The 17,797-nt window shown below is 41.8% G+C and overlaps 1 protein-coding gene and 1 pseudogene across 3 annotated transcripts; one reads left to right on the top strand and one right to left on the bottom strand.

Moving 5' to 3' along the window:
- Window positions 1–448: 448 nt before the first annotated feature.
- Window positions 449–9,772, bottom strand: LOC123999329 (follistatin-related protein 3-like). 3 transcript variants are annotated; one of them, XM_046304991.1, is made up of 5 exons: window positions 9,183–9,772; window positions 6,314–6,499; window positions 2,460–2,675; window positions 2,065–2,292; window positions 449–1,917 (listed from the first exon to the last, which is right to left on the bottom strand). In XM_046304991.1, exons 2-5 carry the CDS (start codon window positions 6,492–6,494, stop codon window positions 1,865–1,867), a joined length of 678 nt encoding a protein of 225 aa, XP_046160947.1. In that variant the 5' UTR covers window positions 6,495–6,499; window positions 9,183–9,772; the 3' UTR covers window positions 449–1,864. The 3 variants fall into 3 exon arrangements, with proteins under 3 accessions (XP_046160947.1, XP_046160940.1, XP_046160931.1); XM_046304984.1 differs by lacking the exon at window positions 9,183–9,772 and adding an exon at window positions 7,270–9,152 and having other exon boundaries at window positions 2,021–2,292; XM_046304975.1 differs by lacking the exon at window positions 9,183–9,772 and adding an exon at window positions 7,270–9,149.
- LOC123999321 overlaps window positions 9,047–17,797 on the top strand; it is a 61,963-nt pseudogene continuing 53,212 nt past the window's right edge.

Here is a 17,797-nt window from a genome sequence, read left to right as displayed (position 1 = left end):
AGGGCCATTGCACGCACAGAGGTTGCAGCATAGTAAAAGCCGTCCAACACTCTAGCCCACCTGCTGCTTCTCTATGTGGGTAGTTAAGGTAGACGGTTCACTAAGGTTCATAACCATGGCCATGATCATCTTTAGGCAGTAAGGGATAGACAATGTGCATATAAGCTTGTCACGACCGCCCCACGAGGCTTGAAATGACTCCATTGATAAATGCCTTTACTATTGTGTGTATTTTTAGACTGACAAAAGTCTAGAATCTAGAATGGCAATTACTGTGCATACAGTATGTGTTTACTGTAAGTGATATTTTGTATGATAGGCTTTGTCCTACCCTCTGTTATTAATTCTCTATCTGGAATTATGCACTAGACTAGAGAGATTATTCTGACTAGTATAACATGAATTTAATGACTGTCGAAGTTGCACCAGAAATGAAAGAGGCATCATGACAAATACTATAGTTTATGTTGAGATAAAATGGCAGTACAAAAATACAAAAATAAGTAGATACATTTGTCATTCAAATTTCACAGTAGGAACACAGGTACATGAAACTGAGTTCTATTTTCAAGAAACTAGTGTAAATTGTTCAAAAACAGTATTTGTTTTAATTAAAAATATATTATATCATCTAGAATAAATGGGTGGGCAGCACTATTCATTCATATCACAATAACCAATAGCTATTTGCAAATAGCTATCTGCCCATTTGGTTCAAATAGCCACGAGTACTTAAACGTTGAACAGATACATTCGGCTGTGAGTTAACTTTGAGTAAATTAATGTAATTTGGCATTATCATGTTTTCAATTTGTTAAGGCTAACAACATTTGTCAGATTTTGCAGTTACACTATATTACAGTGTATTCAACAACCTGAATGGCATTATATTGGTCTCATATTACCCACAAACATACAAAATAAACAAAGCCAAGACTTCAACAGTGGAGGTATTGTAAAGGCTTGGGGTTGAACCAACAGTCTAATAAAATTGCTGCACACTGAACTAAACTGTTCATTTGAGTGATCAGTGGGAGGCTTATACATTTTATTGGGCTCCAGCATAAACAGTTTCATACTCTGTGCAAGCAGAGTTAGAGGAGACATACTGTGCACTTTTGTTTTGGCTAAGTCTCTCATCACCTCCAAACAAACACTGGAGTACAGACAGCAGTTACCCTGTTTTGCTTCGAGTGAATTGAAACAAAATATGTTGTCATCCTCTAAATGTGGTATCCAGTATCCAAACAAATGGAGTTTTTTTTGTCATGCTGCTTTTAAGGGGACAATGCACTTTATTTAGGGATATGAAAAATACACAAAAATTAAAATAACTTGCCAAAATAAAAGAATTCCAGTGGCCATTCAAATACATGTACCTTAAAACCAAATACAATAAATACAGCTGACCTATTGATATATGGATTTGTATACAGGGTCAAAACATAAATAGAACAGATTTGATACCTTCTTCAATAAATAGTAGCAGTATTTACTTACAATATACACATATTTCCCTATACTTAAAGCCCCCTACATATTTCTCCACAGTTTCATGAGCAAATCATCCTATTTAACATACATTGCATGCATCAACAAATACAGTATTGGTTTCCTTTTGGAAGAACAGACGGCTACTTCCAACGGGTTCCCCCACATCAAATGTATCATTGTTCTATGTACAGGGGGGTAGGGATGGAGGGGATAAGTGATTGTAAAAAAAGTAGTCAACATAAATCAGAACTTGGTGAGTGAACATCGGGACAATTTTGGTTCACGTATCGAAGGTAATCTCTTGGAAATCTTCGTACCGGGTGGACTAAGCTAAGTCTAGTACCAGTTGGACCACACAAGAACTGTCCCTTTAGAGTGAATTCTCCTCACTGCCCTCCAAAGCCAGGGTGTTTCTTGGAACACCTGAGAGAGAGAACACAAGACAAAACACATCCAACACATGCCAAAATATCTAAAGTTAGAAAATCCATTCAATTTAGGTTGTTTATTAATTTATTGATTATACTTAGGCTATGTGTTGACAGATCAGGAACAGTGAAGGGGATTTACTAGTGCAGTTGCCATAGTGACGCACTCCTATGGAGCGCCCCAGGAAGCAGGTGGCTCTACGGAGGTGGCAGGCGCTGGGGTAGGTGATGTTGTCGTTGCCACAGATAGGCATCTCGGACTTCAGCGGTATTGGGCAGGGGGTTGTGCGGCACATGACACAGTGGGCACTGTTAGTCTGATCTGTCACACAGGTGTGGGTACCTGGGCACACCACATTGGAGCAAGACTCTGGACAGAACATGAACATAGAGCATTAGTAATATAGTTTCGCTACAAAGGAATACTTATTTGAATCCAAGAATGTGTGTAATATTGCTGCAGTAGCACAATTAGTATTTGAAATAACCAAACTGCTGACATGCAAGATAACTCTTGAAGTACAGGCATGTCCTCACTTTTGCATTCTCCCTGGTACATGACCTCCAGATCAGGGTGTCCTTTACAGCGGGCCATCAGGAGGACACACTCGTCACGATAGGAGTTCCCATCGCTGCCACACACAGCATGCTTTTTGGAGATGTTAGTGCAGTCGGGAGAGCACGCACACTGAGGACGTCCAGCATTCAACGTACACACCTTCCCTGGGCCGCAGTTCACACCATCACAAGTCTCTGCAAAACATAGAGTAAAAAGTCAGTATTACTGTCGAAGCATTTACTCATCTTAAATGGTCTGTCGTTAAGTGATCCATTTCCACCGCTGCTTAAGATTCATTCTCAACAAAACAGAACACATTTCTGAAAACTTTTGTCTTTAACCGCAGCATGATTTAGCCAGAAAAACATTTACAATAAACGCATATTTTGTTTATGGTCATACACAAGGATGTCAAGTCTGTAAGAATGTGTCTGAGGTTGTGCCTGTTTCCACGACTGTAGGATCCCTGTAATGATGAAAGCAGGGATAAGTCTTAGATGGATGGAAGGGTGTTTGAGCAGACCAACCAGTTCAAAGGCCTGTCACTGGGTATTACAGGCTGAGAGATGTTGCAGGAGGAACCGTTGATTCTCCAAGGCCCAGCCTGGTCAATAGGAAGTCACCCAGTACTGTAACCCTAAAACAACACAGACATACCATCGCCACCTTTCAACAGGCTTCTCAGGACCTGTTTGATCCTAATAGAGAGTGATATTCAGACCCGATCCTGTAAAAAGCAGCACTTTATTGCCTTTCTCTGCGAGCGCTTGCTTTAATATCCTGCTATTCTCCATCTCCAAAGAGGCCAACTCTGATACCTCTGGATTTCTCACACGAGTATCAGATTCATCCCCATTCCTCCCAGGGAAATCCCCCAAAATTCCTTTTTCTGTTATGTTTTGCTCCGGTTCACTGGCAGCTTGTTGCAATTCATATACGTTTTCACAAATCAGCAGCACTGGAAATCAGTAGCCCCAATGGGGAGGATCAACTGTTGGGCCCAGTCTGACTCTGACAGGCAGTACTATGATAATAGACCAGCACTTCCCCGCAGTATCACATGTACATTGATGCTGTAGTTTTGTTCTTTCAGTCTGCTTAATGATCCAGATTATGAAAAACAGACGTCTGGCCATGTGGCAAACATTTCTCCTGTGGTAAACAGAAATTCATTTTTTTATTATCTGAGGGGAGGCAGCCAGGCCTGTGTCGCAGCCAGCATTGGGAAATAATTTATGCAGAGTGAAAAAGATTATTTCGATTTTATTCAATTGCACTGCAACTTGCAGGGACATTTTGTGGACCAGTTCCAAGGTGGGATGGACACACCTCTCGATATATGCCATACAGTGCCTCCAGAATGTTTTCATACCCCTTGACATTTTTCACATTTTTTTACTTTACAGCCTTATTCTAAAATTGATTAAATTGTTTTTTCCCCTCATCAATCTACACACAATACCCAATAATGACAAAGCAACATTTTGTTATTTTATTAAAAATAAAAAAACTGACATATCACATTTACATAAGTATTCAGACCCTTTACTCAGTACTTTATTGAAGCACCTTTGGCAGTGATTACAGCATTGACTCTTCTTGGGTATGACGCTACAAGCTTGGCACACCTATATTTGGGATGATTCTCCCATTCTTCTCTGCAGATCCTCTCAAGCTCTGTCAGGTTGATGCACAGCTATTTCCAGGTCTCCAGAGATTTTCGATTGGGTTCAAGTCCGGACTCTGGCTGGGTTACTCAAGGACATTCAGAGACTTGTCCCGAAGCCACTACTGCGTTGTCTTGGCTGTGTGCTTAGGGTCATTGTCCTGTTGAAAGGTGAACCTGCTCTGGTTCATCTTTCCCTCAAACCTGACTAGTCTCCCAGTCTCTGCCGCTGAAATACATCCCCACAGCATGATGCTGCCACCACCATGCTTCACCGTAGGGATGGTGCCAATTTTCCTGCAGATGTGATGCTCGGCATTCAAGCCAAAGAGTTCAATCTTGGTTTCATCAGACCAGAGAATCTTGTTTCCCATGGTCTGAGTGTCTTTAGGTGCCTTTTACTGAGGAGTGGCTTCTGTCTGGCCACTCTACCATAAATGTCTGATTGGTGGTGCTGCAGAGATGGTTGTCCTTCTGGAAGGTTCTCCCATCTCCACAGAAGAACTCTAGAGCTCTGTCAGAGTGACCATTGGGTTCTCAGTCACCTCCCTGACCAGGGCCCTTCTCCCCCGATTGCTCAATTTGGCCGGATCGGCCAGCTCTAGGAAGAGTCTTGGTGGTTCCAAACTTCTTCCATTTAATAATGATGGAGGCCACTGTGTTCTTGGGGACCTTAAATGCTGCAGACATTTTTTGGTACCCTTCCCCAGATCTGTGCCTCAACACAATCCTGTCTCGGAGCTCTATGGACAATTCCTTCGACCTCATGGCTTGGTTTTGCTCTGACATGCACTGTCAACTGTGGACCTTATATAGACAGGTGTGTGCCTTTTCAAATCATGTCCAATCAATTGAATTTACCACAGGTGGACTCCAATTATATTATAGAAATATCTCAAGGATGATCAATGGAAACAGGATGCACTTGAGTGAAATTTTGAGTCTCATAGCAAAGGGTTTGAATACTTATGTAAATAAGGTATTTCTGTTTTTTTATTTTTTATTTTATAACATTTCTACAAACCTGTTCTTGCTTTGTAATTATGGGGTATTGTGTGTAGATTACTGAGATGTTTATTTATTTAGTCCATTTTAGAATACGGCTGTAACGTAACAAAAAGTGGAAAAAAGTCTAGGGGTCGGAATACTTTCCGAATGCACTGTAGCTAAATCATTGACATTTATAGCTTGTCTTTTACAACTTGTCTTGTTACTTTTGTCATTCTAGATCACTTGAGGTTATCCACTAATCATTTAAGCACATAATTGATGAGAACATTTCATTATTTACTTTTGCTGTTATCATATAATTATGCTTGTTAATTCAACTAGTTGGTTTATACCTTGTTGTAATCAACAGCATGCTGGAATAGCCTTTATATCCCTTAAAATAAGACTGCTCCATAGAAGTGAAAACATGATCGATCATACAGTAGTTAGCAGGAATGCTACTACATTTTGAAACTAGGATTATATTGCTATTTGGTACATGCTGGCTTCAGCCTTGCTGACACTAATCATCCTCACATGGTTTAAAATAATCCACTACCCTGGCAAGAGATCACAAGGACTTGTTAAAGTGCCACCGCAACCTTAGTTTATAAAAAAGGAATATATCCTTGAGTGAACCTGAATACCCATGGTGAAGGCTTCCAATAGTGGAAGCCACTCAAAACAGCTGTACAGAGTTAGATGAAATGACTGGCCGAGATCCACATTTCACAAAATTTAGAAACCTCAGGAAACAAACTTGACTTGGAAATTCCATATGGGTCAAAGTTATCCCAAGAAGAAGACAGGTGGTCTAGTTATAGCCAAATTACCTGCCATTTGGAACTATGATCAAAATGTGACCCCTTAACGTCTTTGCTTCATTCATTGCCAGTTATGAGGGGACCAAGTGGACAACCTAAAGCCATCTAACTTGTCTGAGGCACCTTTGGTACACTACCAGCAATGGTGGTTTGCCATAACAAGAGTCAAGAAATCAGCATCTACTTCTGTTAGTCAAATGGTTTGAGAAATAGCAAAACACCCGTATATTAATGATAGGGATATGATAATGTAATTTTGTTAGTTGGTTCACAGCAAGTAATTCCGCAAGTTAAGAGCGTCTGCTAAATGACTTAAATGTAAATGTAAATGTAAGTTCTACTGCATTGTTACCTTTGCATGGTTTGCAGGACACGATTCCCAGGAAGCCCAGTAGGCTGACCTCATTGATAGGCAGACTAGTGTTGGACCAGGCCGTGTCCAGACGGCCCCCGGAGCAGCATTCCTCCCTGCTGACCCCACGCATCAGCACCATGTCACAGCGCTGCTCTTGGCTCTGCTGCAGCCAACACATCCCCGCTGAACACACCACAACAAACACAACAACGGATCTAGTTGGAGTTTTTCTACATAATTTATATACATGATTGACATATTTAAAGTAGATATACTTTGATGTATACAATGGCCTACTGGAAATACAAATAGCCCACTTCAGAGCCATAATATAGATTTATGGCTCTGGCCCACTTGTACAATAGCCAGGACTCTGTTTACTTTACATCAAACTGGACTGAATGGACCAGACGAGTCCGCAGCCAGACCTGGCTGACCTCACTGTCCACACGCAATACACTTTAGCAGCATCTAATCCACCAATTCATACAGGAGAATAGAGACCTTTTGCACAATCGTGGAGTTTTGTTTAAAGGTTTTAGGACTCATCACTGCCACAATCCATAAACTCTCACGTATCACTTTGTAATATATAAGGTATTCCAACGTCCCTAAATGAGAGAATAAAGTTACTTTGGAATAAACATGCAGTTCTGCATACTAATGCAAACCAGTGATTACGGTAAGTAACTGTTTGCACGTTACATCGTAGTAACACAATGCGCACCTGCACTCTGTAATCCTCAGTATCAAGCAAGCAAAACTATGGTTTAACTTGGTTTAATGGTCATTATTCACAAATCATGTCAATCAAGTATTTTCGAATGTTTTACGCGTTTTAAATTAAGATATCAAAGCTAGACTTCTTAAAGCAAAAATTGTTCCAGAATTATTTCATAATTAGTCTACATATCAAACGTAATTTTTGATAAATAAAATAATACTTTACTCACCATTTACAGTATATCTTCCAAACATTTGACTCAAAGCAACTGTCACACCGAAAAGAGCAATCAAAAAGCCCATGGTGATAAAAAAATATTATAATAATTGTAAAATAAAACTTTGGTCAAAACTTTCAAAATGTCTGTTTGTTCTTTTCCAAACGTTTTCAAATAATGTTAACTTGGCAATGGAGAAGTTCGCAGTGTTCTCTCACGTGAATGAATGTGTTGTAAATGAAGGTCGTTCCCCTCTATATAAATATTTAGCCCAGACGAAATTATGCTGCTGGGATGGGCGATGCTCTCAGCCAGTTATAATGCTGGAACAGAGCTGGAATTGACAGTGTTCTACGTGTTCTGCGTTCTGACTCAATTTCCAGACAAGAGACGTCCCCTCACCAGAGTGCATCAGACGCAACTGGACCACGCGTCTTCTGATTACGGTGGTGTTGTGAACGTAGAGTAGGCCTAGCATATTTCGAATAGGTTTTACATATTTTCAAATTATTATATGCGAATAGATAATAACAATTTTTTCATTCAAATATTTCAAATAATGTAGAAAAACTTCAGAACTTTTCAGTCCATATCATATAGCTTTCAATTGTATTACAAGGAAATAATTATCAGTCTCAATACCTCTAAGTTAGATGTGGTTAGATAAATACCAACATGTTAGAGATGGGGTATAAGCCTTTAGCCTTTTTCAATTTTTATGAGAGGACTCATTAAAGCTAATAAGTGATAAAATACATGTGTGGCCCCAAGTCAGTCTTCAACAGCAGCAGGGACACCAACACAGAAGAAGCAGATGCAAAGCATCAGTGAGAGCGATGGCAGGTGATTGTGATGGTTAGGAGGCACTCATTTCACTGATAGAACCCCTACGTGAGAATGTCAGAGTGAGCCTGAGTGTTATTTCATCCACATGTAGACCTCCATCTATCTTCCATCCCCTTTCTTTCTCTTGTCCCCTATCACCGCCTCTCTTCTGTGGCGTATGATATTGCTTGGGAGCCAAAATTGTGCCAATCTTCCCATCTGTCTGTCTCCGGCTTGTAGTCCCTTTGGTGGTGGAGAAAATGAAAGTATCATATGCTGTTTCTGTAAGTCGTGGTGAATGATGTTGCCTTCTGTTGCTGTACAGAGATCCCCAGGGCACAGCTGGAATGCTGACCCTGCAGAGTGGTGCAGTGGGTGGGCTGGAGAACTGGGTCACTGCAGCAGCTCACATGGTTTGGATCATTGGGCCACACAGATGAATAGGCTACGGTTTGGCAACCCAGACGAACCACTTCTTATCGCTATTATTTATGTATCTATGGCAATGCAATACTGGTGTGACATTTCAAGTTGAAGAAATGTTGTAAAACGACATAACTATGAAGCATGTGTAGAATCTAGGGTTTTCTAAAAGTTATATGACTATAGTTTAAGGACATATTCTATCAATCATAATTCTGTTTGTATTTGTCTGTCTTTCTCTGTTTAATGTGCCACTGTATCATTGCTGTGACTATGCATTTGGTCCAGAAAAATACAATTTACCAGTGCTGCCATCAACTGGGGAGTGTTAACATCACATCCACATAAGGGAAAGCTAAATAAAATATGTTTTTATAACTATTAGCATAATCCAATAATTTGTTCACACAGCCTCAGACACAATAATCACCTGTGATAGTGACATGCCAGGGCCCATCTCCCCCTAATAAACAACGTTTGAAATATGTTCTACCCTTTTGTGGCTGTGAGACACTGACTTTAATCACAGAGTGAAATTTGAACCCCAATGGTTCTGTGGTCATAGACAGAAGTTTGCATTGAGGTCAACTCACTGAAACCGTCCTGTTTCTACAAGAAACTACACATTTAGTAAAAATACAGTTTTTAAATCTTGTTTTTTTTGTACCATAACCAACCTTAGTAGCAGGCAGCCTGCATCGTATGACTTCGTATGATATCGAAAATTGTAACCTCTCGGAGGATCGCATGTATTACTGTACCACAATTCTTAGCTGTTGCTATAGATTTTCCCATTGTGAATTTCTATGTTTGGAGCATAGATAATGTAAACAAGATGGAGGCGTTTCTGACAGCCAACACTTCTTCATAGGCAATCGATGACACCGGTAAATGAGCATACAAGGTAAAGTTGACCTCTTTCAACATACAGACAATATACCCCATACCTGAAAATGTAATGCAAAATGACAGGACAGGAAATTAATGTAGCGTTAGCTAACTTAATAGCTTACTAGGAGACAGCTAAATACTAAATCTATAACACTGCTTGGTTTGTGGATGTAACTGCAGTAGATAAGATAGTTATCTGGCAAGCAGGCTCGTTGGGGAGATGTTTATTGCACAAGAGTCGGCTGCTACAATGAGTCTTCTCGGATTTGTTATTGTTCCTTTATACGTGTGCCCTTATAGCAAAACAATGAACGATATCTAGCTAACGTTTGCTAGCCTTGCTGTTTCAATATGCTTTGTATTGTAACTCTAGCCGACTAAACTCACCGATTTACAATGGAGTTGAGCGGCAACTAGTGTGGACGGACTGGTGCTCCGACGTCACATCTACAATGAAAGTTTTATTCCAAACTATTGATTAAAACACCCAAATAATAGCCAGCAATTACACAGAACAATGTCGTGTGTAATTGCGGGCTAATCTTTGGGTGCTGAAATCACTAGTTTGGGATAAAAACTAGATTGTTTGGGACGCGGGAACTCCAGTCTTAACTGTTGTCGCCGCTCAAATCGTGAAATTGAGTTTATTCAGCTATGTTGTAGCTAGTCACGACAGACAGAGACCGCTGGTTTGCACTTTCTGACTTCACTCACTGACACTGATTATGCTATTCATGGCCTGCTCAGGGGCGAAAATCTGATATCAACTTTGGAGGGACAATTACATGAACATTTCTCAAGAGCAATTCCCGGACACCAAAAGTAGTGCTGTAACACATAGCCTACGTTGTAATATGTCAAATGTATATTGAGGAACCATAATTACTACTACTGGATAATTGATAGGTACAGTAGTTAACTGAAGGGTTGTCCCAACTTGTTAAAATGTTTAAATCATTATAATACTACTACTAATAATAGTTATAGCAGTGTTCCTTATCAGTCCAGTATGTATGCAAGTGTTTGTATTTACAACCAGCAATACCAAGCAAGGCCAGTAGGTGGTAATGGCACTGTACACTGTATGGGTGCAGGTTTCATAAATGCAATGAACATGGTGCGATCTCATCTCAAATAATCTCCATTGAGAACCATCACAAAGTTTGTCTCCGCACTGAACGGACCTTTTTATGGAACTTTTTCTGATTCATTTATATAGTCATTAAATATGTGCCACTGGTTTGAGTCTATTACAACATCTTTACAAGAACAAAACGCTCAGAATAAGTACAGTTCTAAAAGCAAAATAACTACTTCAATGGAAAAACCCAAACAAATCAACCAAAATATCCTTCAGAAATACTTAGTTATTGTTCAGTCAGTGTCACAACTCTTCAAACAACAGCTATGGACAAGTATGTCACACAAAGTATGCGATTTTAAATAAAATAAATAATTTGTAAGTGTACTGTTGTACTAAAAATGACTAAACAAAATAACAAATAACATACTATACACCAGGGGTTCTCAAACAGGGTAGGTGGACCCCTAGGGGTAACTGGCGTAATGGCAAGGGGCCCATGAAATACAAAAGTGTAATGAACGTATTCAGCAGCACAACGACTCCACTAACTTTACATATAATATAGAGGGGGTGGAGTGAGGACCACTCAAAACCTTGCCTGCCTTTCCTCAAAATATGCTACCACTGCTGTACACACTACTGAACAAAAGAACCGAACATATGTTTGAGGGTTTCAATGGATCCAACAAATTGCTGGCAGATATTTTCCCTCAAGACTGTCCAGCCTGTCTTTATGTACATTAGATTTTTCTACCTGGCAGGCTGGCTAGCTGCACAAACACACACAGTACAGTGTGTGTAGGTTATTTACATTAGGAGATGGGCTTCTATCATCTTATCTTCTATCATTCTATATGGGTTTCGATCTAAAAGGTAGCTAGCAAATGTGAAACGGATTGCAGCGACAAGAGTTGACAGCTGTATGAGTTCACCATTTACACAACATATGCTGCAACCTTTTGTCATTTGAATAGTTTGTTTCATATTGGCTGGCTTCCAACAATAGCTGAATTTGCAAAGCTAGCATGCACCAATTCCGTTTCTGTGGTGTTTGCTATAATCTTTGCTATCGTCAGTTTACTCTAAGATCGGCACATATGTGCTTCAAAGTCCCATAGCGACATTTTAGCTTTTGTAACGAGACCATTAAAGATATTTAAGAATATGGTAGAAGAGAGTGTAGTTCAGTTGGGAGTTCAGTTTATCGCTAACCTTATCACAGGGACCCTGAAGCACTACAGCTGTATGCTGATCTTGGAATAAACTGACGATAGTGCATGCTCTTCAACCGATCGCTACCTGCACCTGCCCGCCTGTCCAACATCACTACTCTGGATGGCTCTGACTTAGAATACGTGGACAACTACAAATACTTAGGTGTCTGGTTAGACTGTAAACTCTCCTTCCAGACCCATATCAAACATCTCCAATCCAAAGTTAAATCTAGAATTGGCTTCCTTTTTCGCAACAAAGCATCCTTCACTCATGCTGCCAAACATACTCTTGTAAAACTGACCATCCTACCAATCCTCGACTTCGGCGATGTCATTTACAAAATAGCTTCCAATACCATACTCAACAAATTGGATGCAGTCTATCACAGTGCAATCCGTTTTGTCACCAAAGCCCCATATACTACCCACCATTGCGACCTGTATGCTCTCGTTGGCTGGCCCTCGCTTCATACCCACTGGCTCCATGTCATCTACAAGACCCTGCTTGGTAAAGTCCCCCCTTATCTCAGCTCGCTGGTCACCATAGCATCTCCCACCTGTTGCACACGCTCCAGCAGATATATCTCTCTAGTCACCCCCAAAATCAATTCTTTCTTTGGCCGCCTCTCCTTCCAGTTCTTTGCTGCCAATGATTGGAACGAACTACAAAAATCTCTGAAACTGGAAACACTTATCTCCCTCACTAGCTTTAGCACCAACTGCCAGAGCAGCTCAAAGATTACTGCACCTGTACATAGCCCACCTATAATTTAGCCCAAACAACTACCTCTTTCCCTACTGTATTTATTTTTCTCCTTTGCACCCCATTATTTTTTATTTCTCCTTTGCACATTCTTCCACTGCAAATCTACAATTCCAGTGTTTTATTTGCTATTTTGTATCTACTTTGCCACCATGGCCTTTTTTTTGCTTTTACCTCCCTTCTCACCTCATTTGCTCACATCGTATATAGACTTGTTTATACTGTATTATTGACTGTATGTTTGTTTTACTCCATGTGCATCTGTCGAACTGCTTTGCTTCATCTTGACCAGGTCGCAATTGTAAATGAGAACTTGTTCTCAACTTGCCTACCTGGTTAAATACATGTGAAATAAATCAATATAAATAAATAGTGCAGATTCCACCTTTAACGACGCCACATAAATGGAATAGGTACTAGCAAGCTTAATAGTTAATGTTTGCCTGCTAGCTCTGCGAATTCAGCTAGTGTGTGTGTAAACCCTGCCAACATAAAAAAAAACATTGCTATGGCGCGATTGACTGGATTAACCTCACGTCAGTTACGTGTATTGAGTGCCTTTCAGACAGTAGATACGAACCCTCTATTGTTTGTAATCTATGTATGCTTGTGTTCCCTCATGTGCTTTATGTATTGATTTGTTGTTAATAAAACAAATAAAAAAAGATACGAACCCTCTGTTTCCTGCCAGATAAGGAACTGGCAGTGGATCAAACCATTGTGAGGCAAAGGGCGGGGGTCGCAATCTTTTGAAACTTTAAAACGCACTATTAAGTGTCTATAATTAGCACAAGTGCTTTCATTGTATATTATTAATATGATTGAGATTACATAGTTATGTTTACAGTGATATATTGGGGGGGGGGGTCATATTTTTCCCAGGATAGGGGGGTTGCGTCCCCCCTGGGATTTCCGCCTATGGGCCTGCTATGTTGTTGAGTGGATGTGATGTTCATAAAAATATTCAGCATTGTTTGTTGTAATGATAGGAGCTAGTTAACTAGTATTGAAATGTATACCGTTATGATAGCACATCCGCATCATTGGTCATGTGTATTGACATGGTAGTGTACAAATGCATTTCCACTTTCCATGCATTTCAGTCTCGTGAATTTCATCAAAATGCATATGCATGTGATTGTGCATTTGTATTGCAGATCTGAGGATCCCTACAATGATTCATTGAAACTGGATGGACAGTTGTGCAGGCTTGGCAAGTACCCAGGATTTATTCAGAACATGGATGGAAGTAGAACATTCGATTACCCAAGCTTTGTAAAACACCTCGTTGAAAATCTATCATCATACACCACATTCACAATTCATTATTACACTTGAATAATAGCAATTATGCAAACAGAATGTAATTACATGGTTTGCCCAAAACATGATGACATTAACCAACAACCAAAGCACTCATCAAAGCAGTTTCCAGGTGTCACAAGGACATGGCTAAGAAGGATGGAATAAGCCTGTATCATCTGAGCACATAGACAGAGAACCAAACATTCCCTCTTATCAGAGCCAAACTCTGTAGACCTGTAATATTGGACACCAGATCCACTCACCTCTCTGGTCACCATACTCAAGCAGTGCTACATTGTCAGCAGGTTAAGGCGAACCCTCTGTTGCATTTCTGCAGTTGCAGCATCCCACATTTCAATACATTAGTCTGCATTCGTATTCATTGTAGGAGTATTGTCCGACCCAGGATATCCAGAAACATACAACACATAAGTATTAAAAACAGTCACGTCGCTCAAAGGGGAAACCATGAGTGACGGGGACTTCTATGAACACATGGACTATTTGGAGAATCACCTGACCATGGACACCTTCGTCCATCGCATCGACTCCACAGAAGTCATCTACGAGCCGCGGAGGAAGAGGACCAAGCTGATTGGGAAGTACCTGATGGGAGACCTGCTGGGGGAGGGCTCCTATGGGAAGGTGAAGGAGATGCTGGACTCTGAGACACTCTGTAGGAGGGCTGTCAAGATCCTTAAGAAGAAGAAACTGAGACGCATCCAAAACGGGGAGCAAAATGTCAAAAAGTATGTGAGACGCTTTGCAATGGTCTTCACAGTAATTTTAGTGTTGATAGATGCATAATAGACTAGTCGTGTTTGTTTGGTGTGTGAATGTGCTTCTAATCAAATCAAATCCAATTTTATTTGTCACATACACATGGTTAGCAGATGTTAATGCGAGTGTAGCGAAATGCTTGTGCTTCTAGTTCCGACAATGCAGTGATAACCAACATGTAATCTAACTAACAATTCCAAAACTACTGTCTTATACACAGTGTAAGGGGATAAAGAATATGTACATAAGGATATATGAATGAGTGATGGTACAGAGCAGCATACAGTAGATGGTATCGAGTACAGTATATACATATGAGATGAGTATGTAGACAAAGTAAACAAAGTGGCATAGTTAAAGTGGCTCAGTGGTTCGGGTGGTTGATGTCCTTGATGATCTTTATGGCCTTCCTGTAACATCGGGTGGTGTAGGTGTCCTGGAGGGCAGGTAGTTTGCCCCCGGTGATGTGTTGTGCAGACCTCACTACCCTCTGGAGAGCCTTACGGTTGAGGGTGGAGCAGTTGCCGTACCAGGCGGTGATACAGCCCGCCAGGATGCTCTCGATTGTGCATCTGTAGAAGTTTGTGAGTGCTTTTGGTGACAAGCCGAATTTCTTCAGCCTCCTGAGGTTGAAGAGGCGCTGCTGCGCCTTCTTCACGACGCCGTCAGTGTGAGTGGACCAATTCAGTTTGTCTGTGATGTGTATGCCGAGGAACTTAAAACTTGCTACCCTCTCCACTACTGTTCCATCGATGTGGATAGGGGGGTGTTCCCTCTGCTGTTTCCTGAAGTCCACAATCATCTCCTTAGTTTTGTTGACGTTGAGTGTGAGGTTATTTTCCTGACACCACACTCCGAGGGCCCTCACCTCCTCCCTGTAGGCCGTCTCGTCGTTGTTGGTAATCAAGCCTACCACTGTTGTGTCGTCCGCAAACTTGATGATTGAGTTGGAGGCGTGCGTGGCCACGCAGTCGTGGGTGAACAGGGAGTACAGGAGAGGGCTCAGAACGCACCCTTGTGGGGTGCCCGTGTTGAGGATCAGCGGGGAGGAGATGTTGTTGCCTACCCTCACCACCTGGGGGCGGCCTGTCAGGAAGTCCAGTACCCAGTTGCACAGGGCGGGGTCGAGACCCAGGGTCTCGAGCTTGATGACGAGCTTGGAGGGTACTATGGTGTTGAATGCCGAGCTGTAGTCGATGAACAGCATTCTCACATAGGTATTCCTCTTGTCCAGGTGGGTTGGGTTAGGGCAGTGTGTTATGCAGGTGAATGAGGACCCAAAAGCGACTTGGCGAAAACAGAGTCTTTATTCCAGTAAAGGAAATATGCAAAACTCCTAGACAAATCGGAGCAGTAAACAAAGCATAAAAACAATTCCACTCGTAATGACGAGGACAGACTGGAGACTCGACCATAAACTGTAGGTTGCCTCGGGAAGGCACTGACCGTAGCAGACTCAGACACCTGCTCACCACGCAGCATCTGAGGGAAACACGACACGACAGGGCGAGACACAGACACAGCACGGTGAACAATATACAAGGATCCGACAGGACAGAAACGGAAAACAAGGGGAGAAATAGGGACTCTAATCAGAGGACAAGATAGGGAACAGGTGTGGAAAGATTAGATGATTGATTAGGGGAATAGGAACAGCTGGGAGCAGGAACGGAACGATAGAGAGAAGAGAGAGAGGGAGGGAGAGAGAAAAAAGGGAACGAACCTAAAAAGACCAGCAGGGGGAAAACGAACAGAAGGGAAAGCAAAATGACAAGACAATATAAGACAAAACATGACACAGTGTGCAGTGTGGTTGAGATTGCATTGTCTGTAGACCTATTTGGGCGGTAAGCAAATTGGAGTGGGTCTAGGGTGTCAGGTAGGGTGGAGGTGATATGGTCCTTGACTAGTCTCTCAAAGCACTTCATGATGACGGAAGTGAGTGCTACGGGGCGGTAGTCGTTTAGCTCAGTTACCTTAGCTTTCTTGGGAACAGGAACAATGGTGGCCCTCTTGAAGCATGTGGGAACAGCAGACTGGTATAGGGATTGATTGAATATGTCCGTAAACACACCGGCCAGCTGGTCTGCGCATGCTCTGAGGGCGCGGCTGGGGATGCCGTCTGGGCCTGCAGCCTTGCGAGGGTTAACACGTTTAAATGTCTTACTCACCTCGGCTGCAGTGAAGGAGAGACCGCATGTTTTCGTTGCAGGCCGTGTCAGTGGCACTGTATTTTCCTCAAAGCGGGCAAAAAAGTTATTTAGTCTGCCTGGGAGCAAGACATCCTGGTCCGTGACTGGGCTGGGTTTCTTCTTGTAGTCCGTGATTGACTGTAGACCCTGCCACATGCCTCTTGTGTCTGAGCCGTTGAATTGAGATTCCACTTTGTCTCTGTACTGACGCTTAGCTTGTTTAATAGCCTTGCGGAGGGAATAGCTGCACTGTTTGTATTCGGTCATGTTGCCAGACACCTTGCCCTGATTAAAAGCAGTGGTTCGCGCTTTCAGTTTCACGCGAATGCTGCCATCAACCCACGGTTTCTGGTTAGGGAATGTTTTTATCATTGCTATGGGAACGACATCTTCGACGCACGTTCTAATGAACTCGCACACCGAATCAGCGTATTCGTCAATATTTTTATCTGACGCAATACGAAACATGTCCCAGTCCACGTGATGGAAGCAGTCTTGGAGTGTGGAGTCAGCTTGGTCTGACCAGCGTTGGACAGACCTCAGAGTGGGAGCCTCTTGTTTTAGTTTCTGCCTGTAGGCAGGGATCAACAAAATGGAGTCGTGGTCAGCTTTTCCGAAAGGGGGGCGGGGCAGGGCCTTATATGCGTCGCGGAAGTTAGAGTAACAATGATCCAAGGATTTACCACCCCTGGTTGCCAAATCGATATGCTGATAAAATTTAGGGAGTCTTGTTTTCAGATTAGCTTTGTTAAAATCCCCAGCTACAATGAATGCAGCCTCCGGATAAATGGTTTCCAGTTTGCAAAGAGTTAAATAAAGTTCGTTCAGAGCCATCAATGTGTCTGCTTGGGGGGGGATATATACGGCTGTGATTATAATCGATGAGAATTCTCTTGGAAGATAATGCGGTCTACATTTGATTGTGAGGAATTCTAAATCAGGTGAACAGAAGGATTTGAGTTCCTGTATGTTTCCTTCATCACACCATGTCTCGTTAGTCATGAGGCATACGCCCCCGCCACTCTTCTTACCAGAAAGATGTTTGTTTCTGTCGGCGCGATGC

The sequence above is a fragment of the Oncorhynchus gorbuscha genome, linkage group LG02, assembly GCF_021184085.1.
Source record: "Oncorhynchus gorbuscha isolate QuinsamMale2020 ecotype Even-year linkage group LG02, OgorEven_v1.0, whole genome shotgun sequence".
Classification (NCBI taxonomy): Eukaryota; Metazoa; Chordata; class Actinopteri; order Salmoniformes; family Salmonidae; genus Oncorhynchus; species Oncorhynchus gorbuscha.
This window is presented reverse-complemented; position numbering and strand designations above follow the sequence as displayed.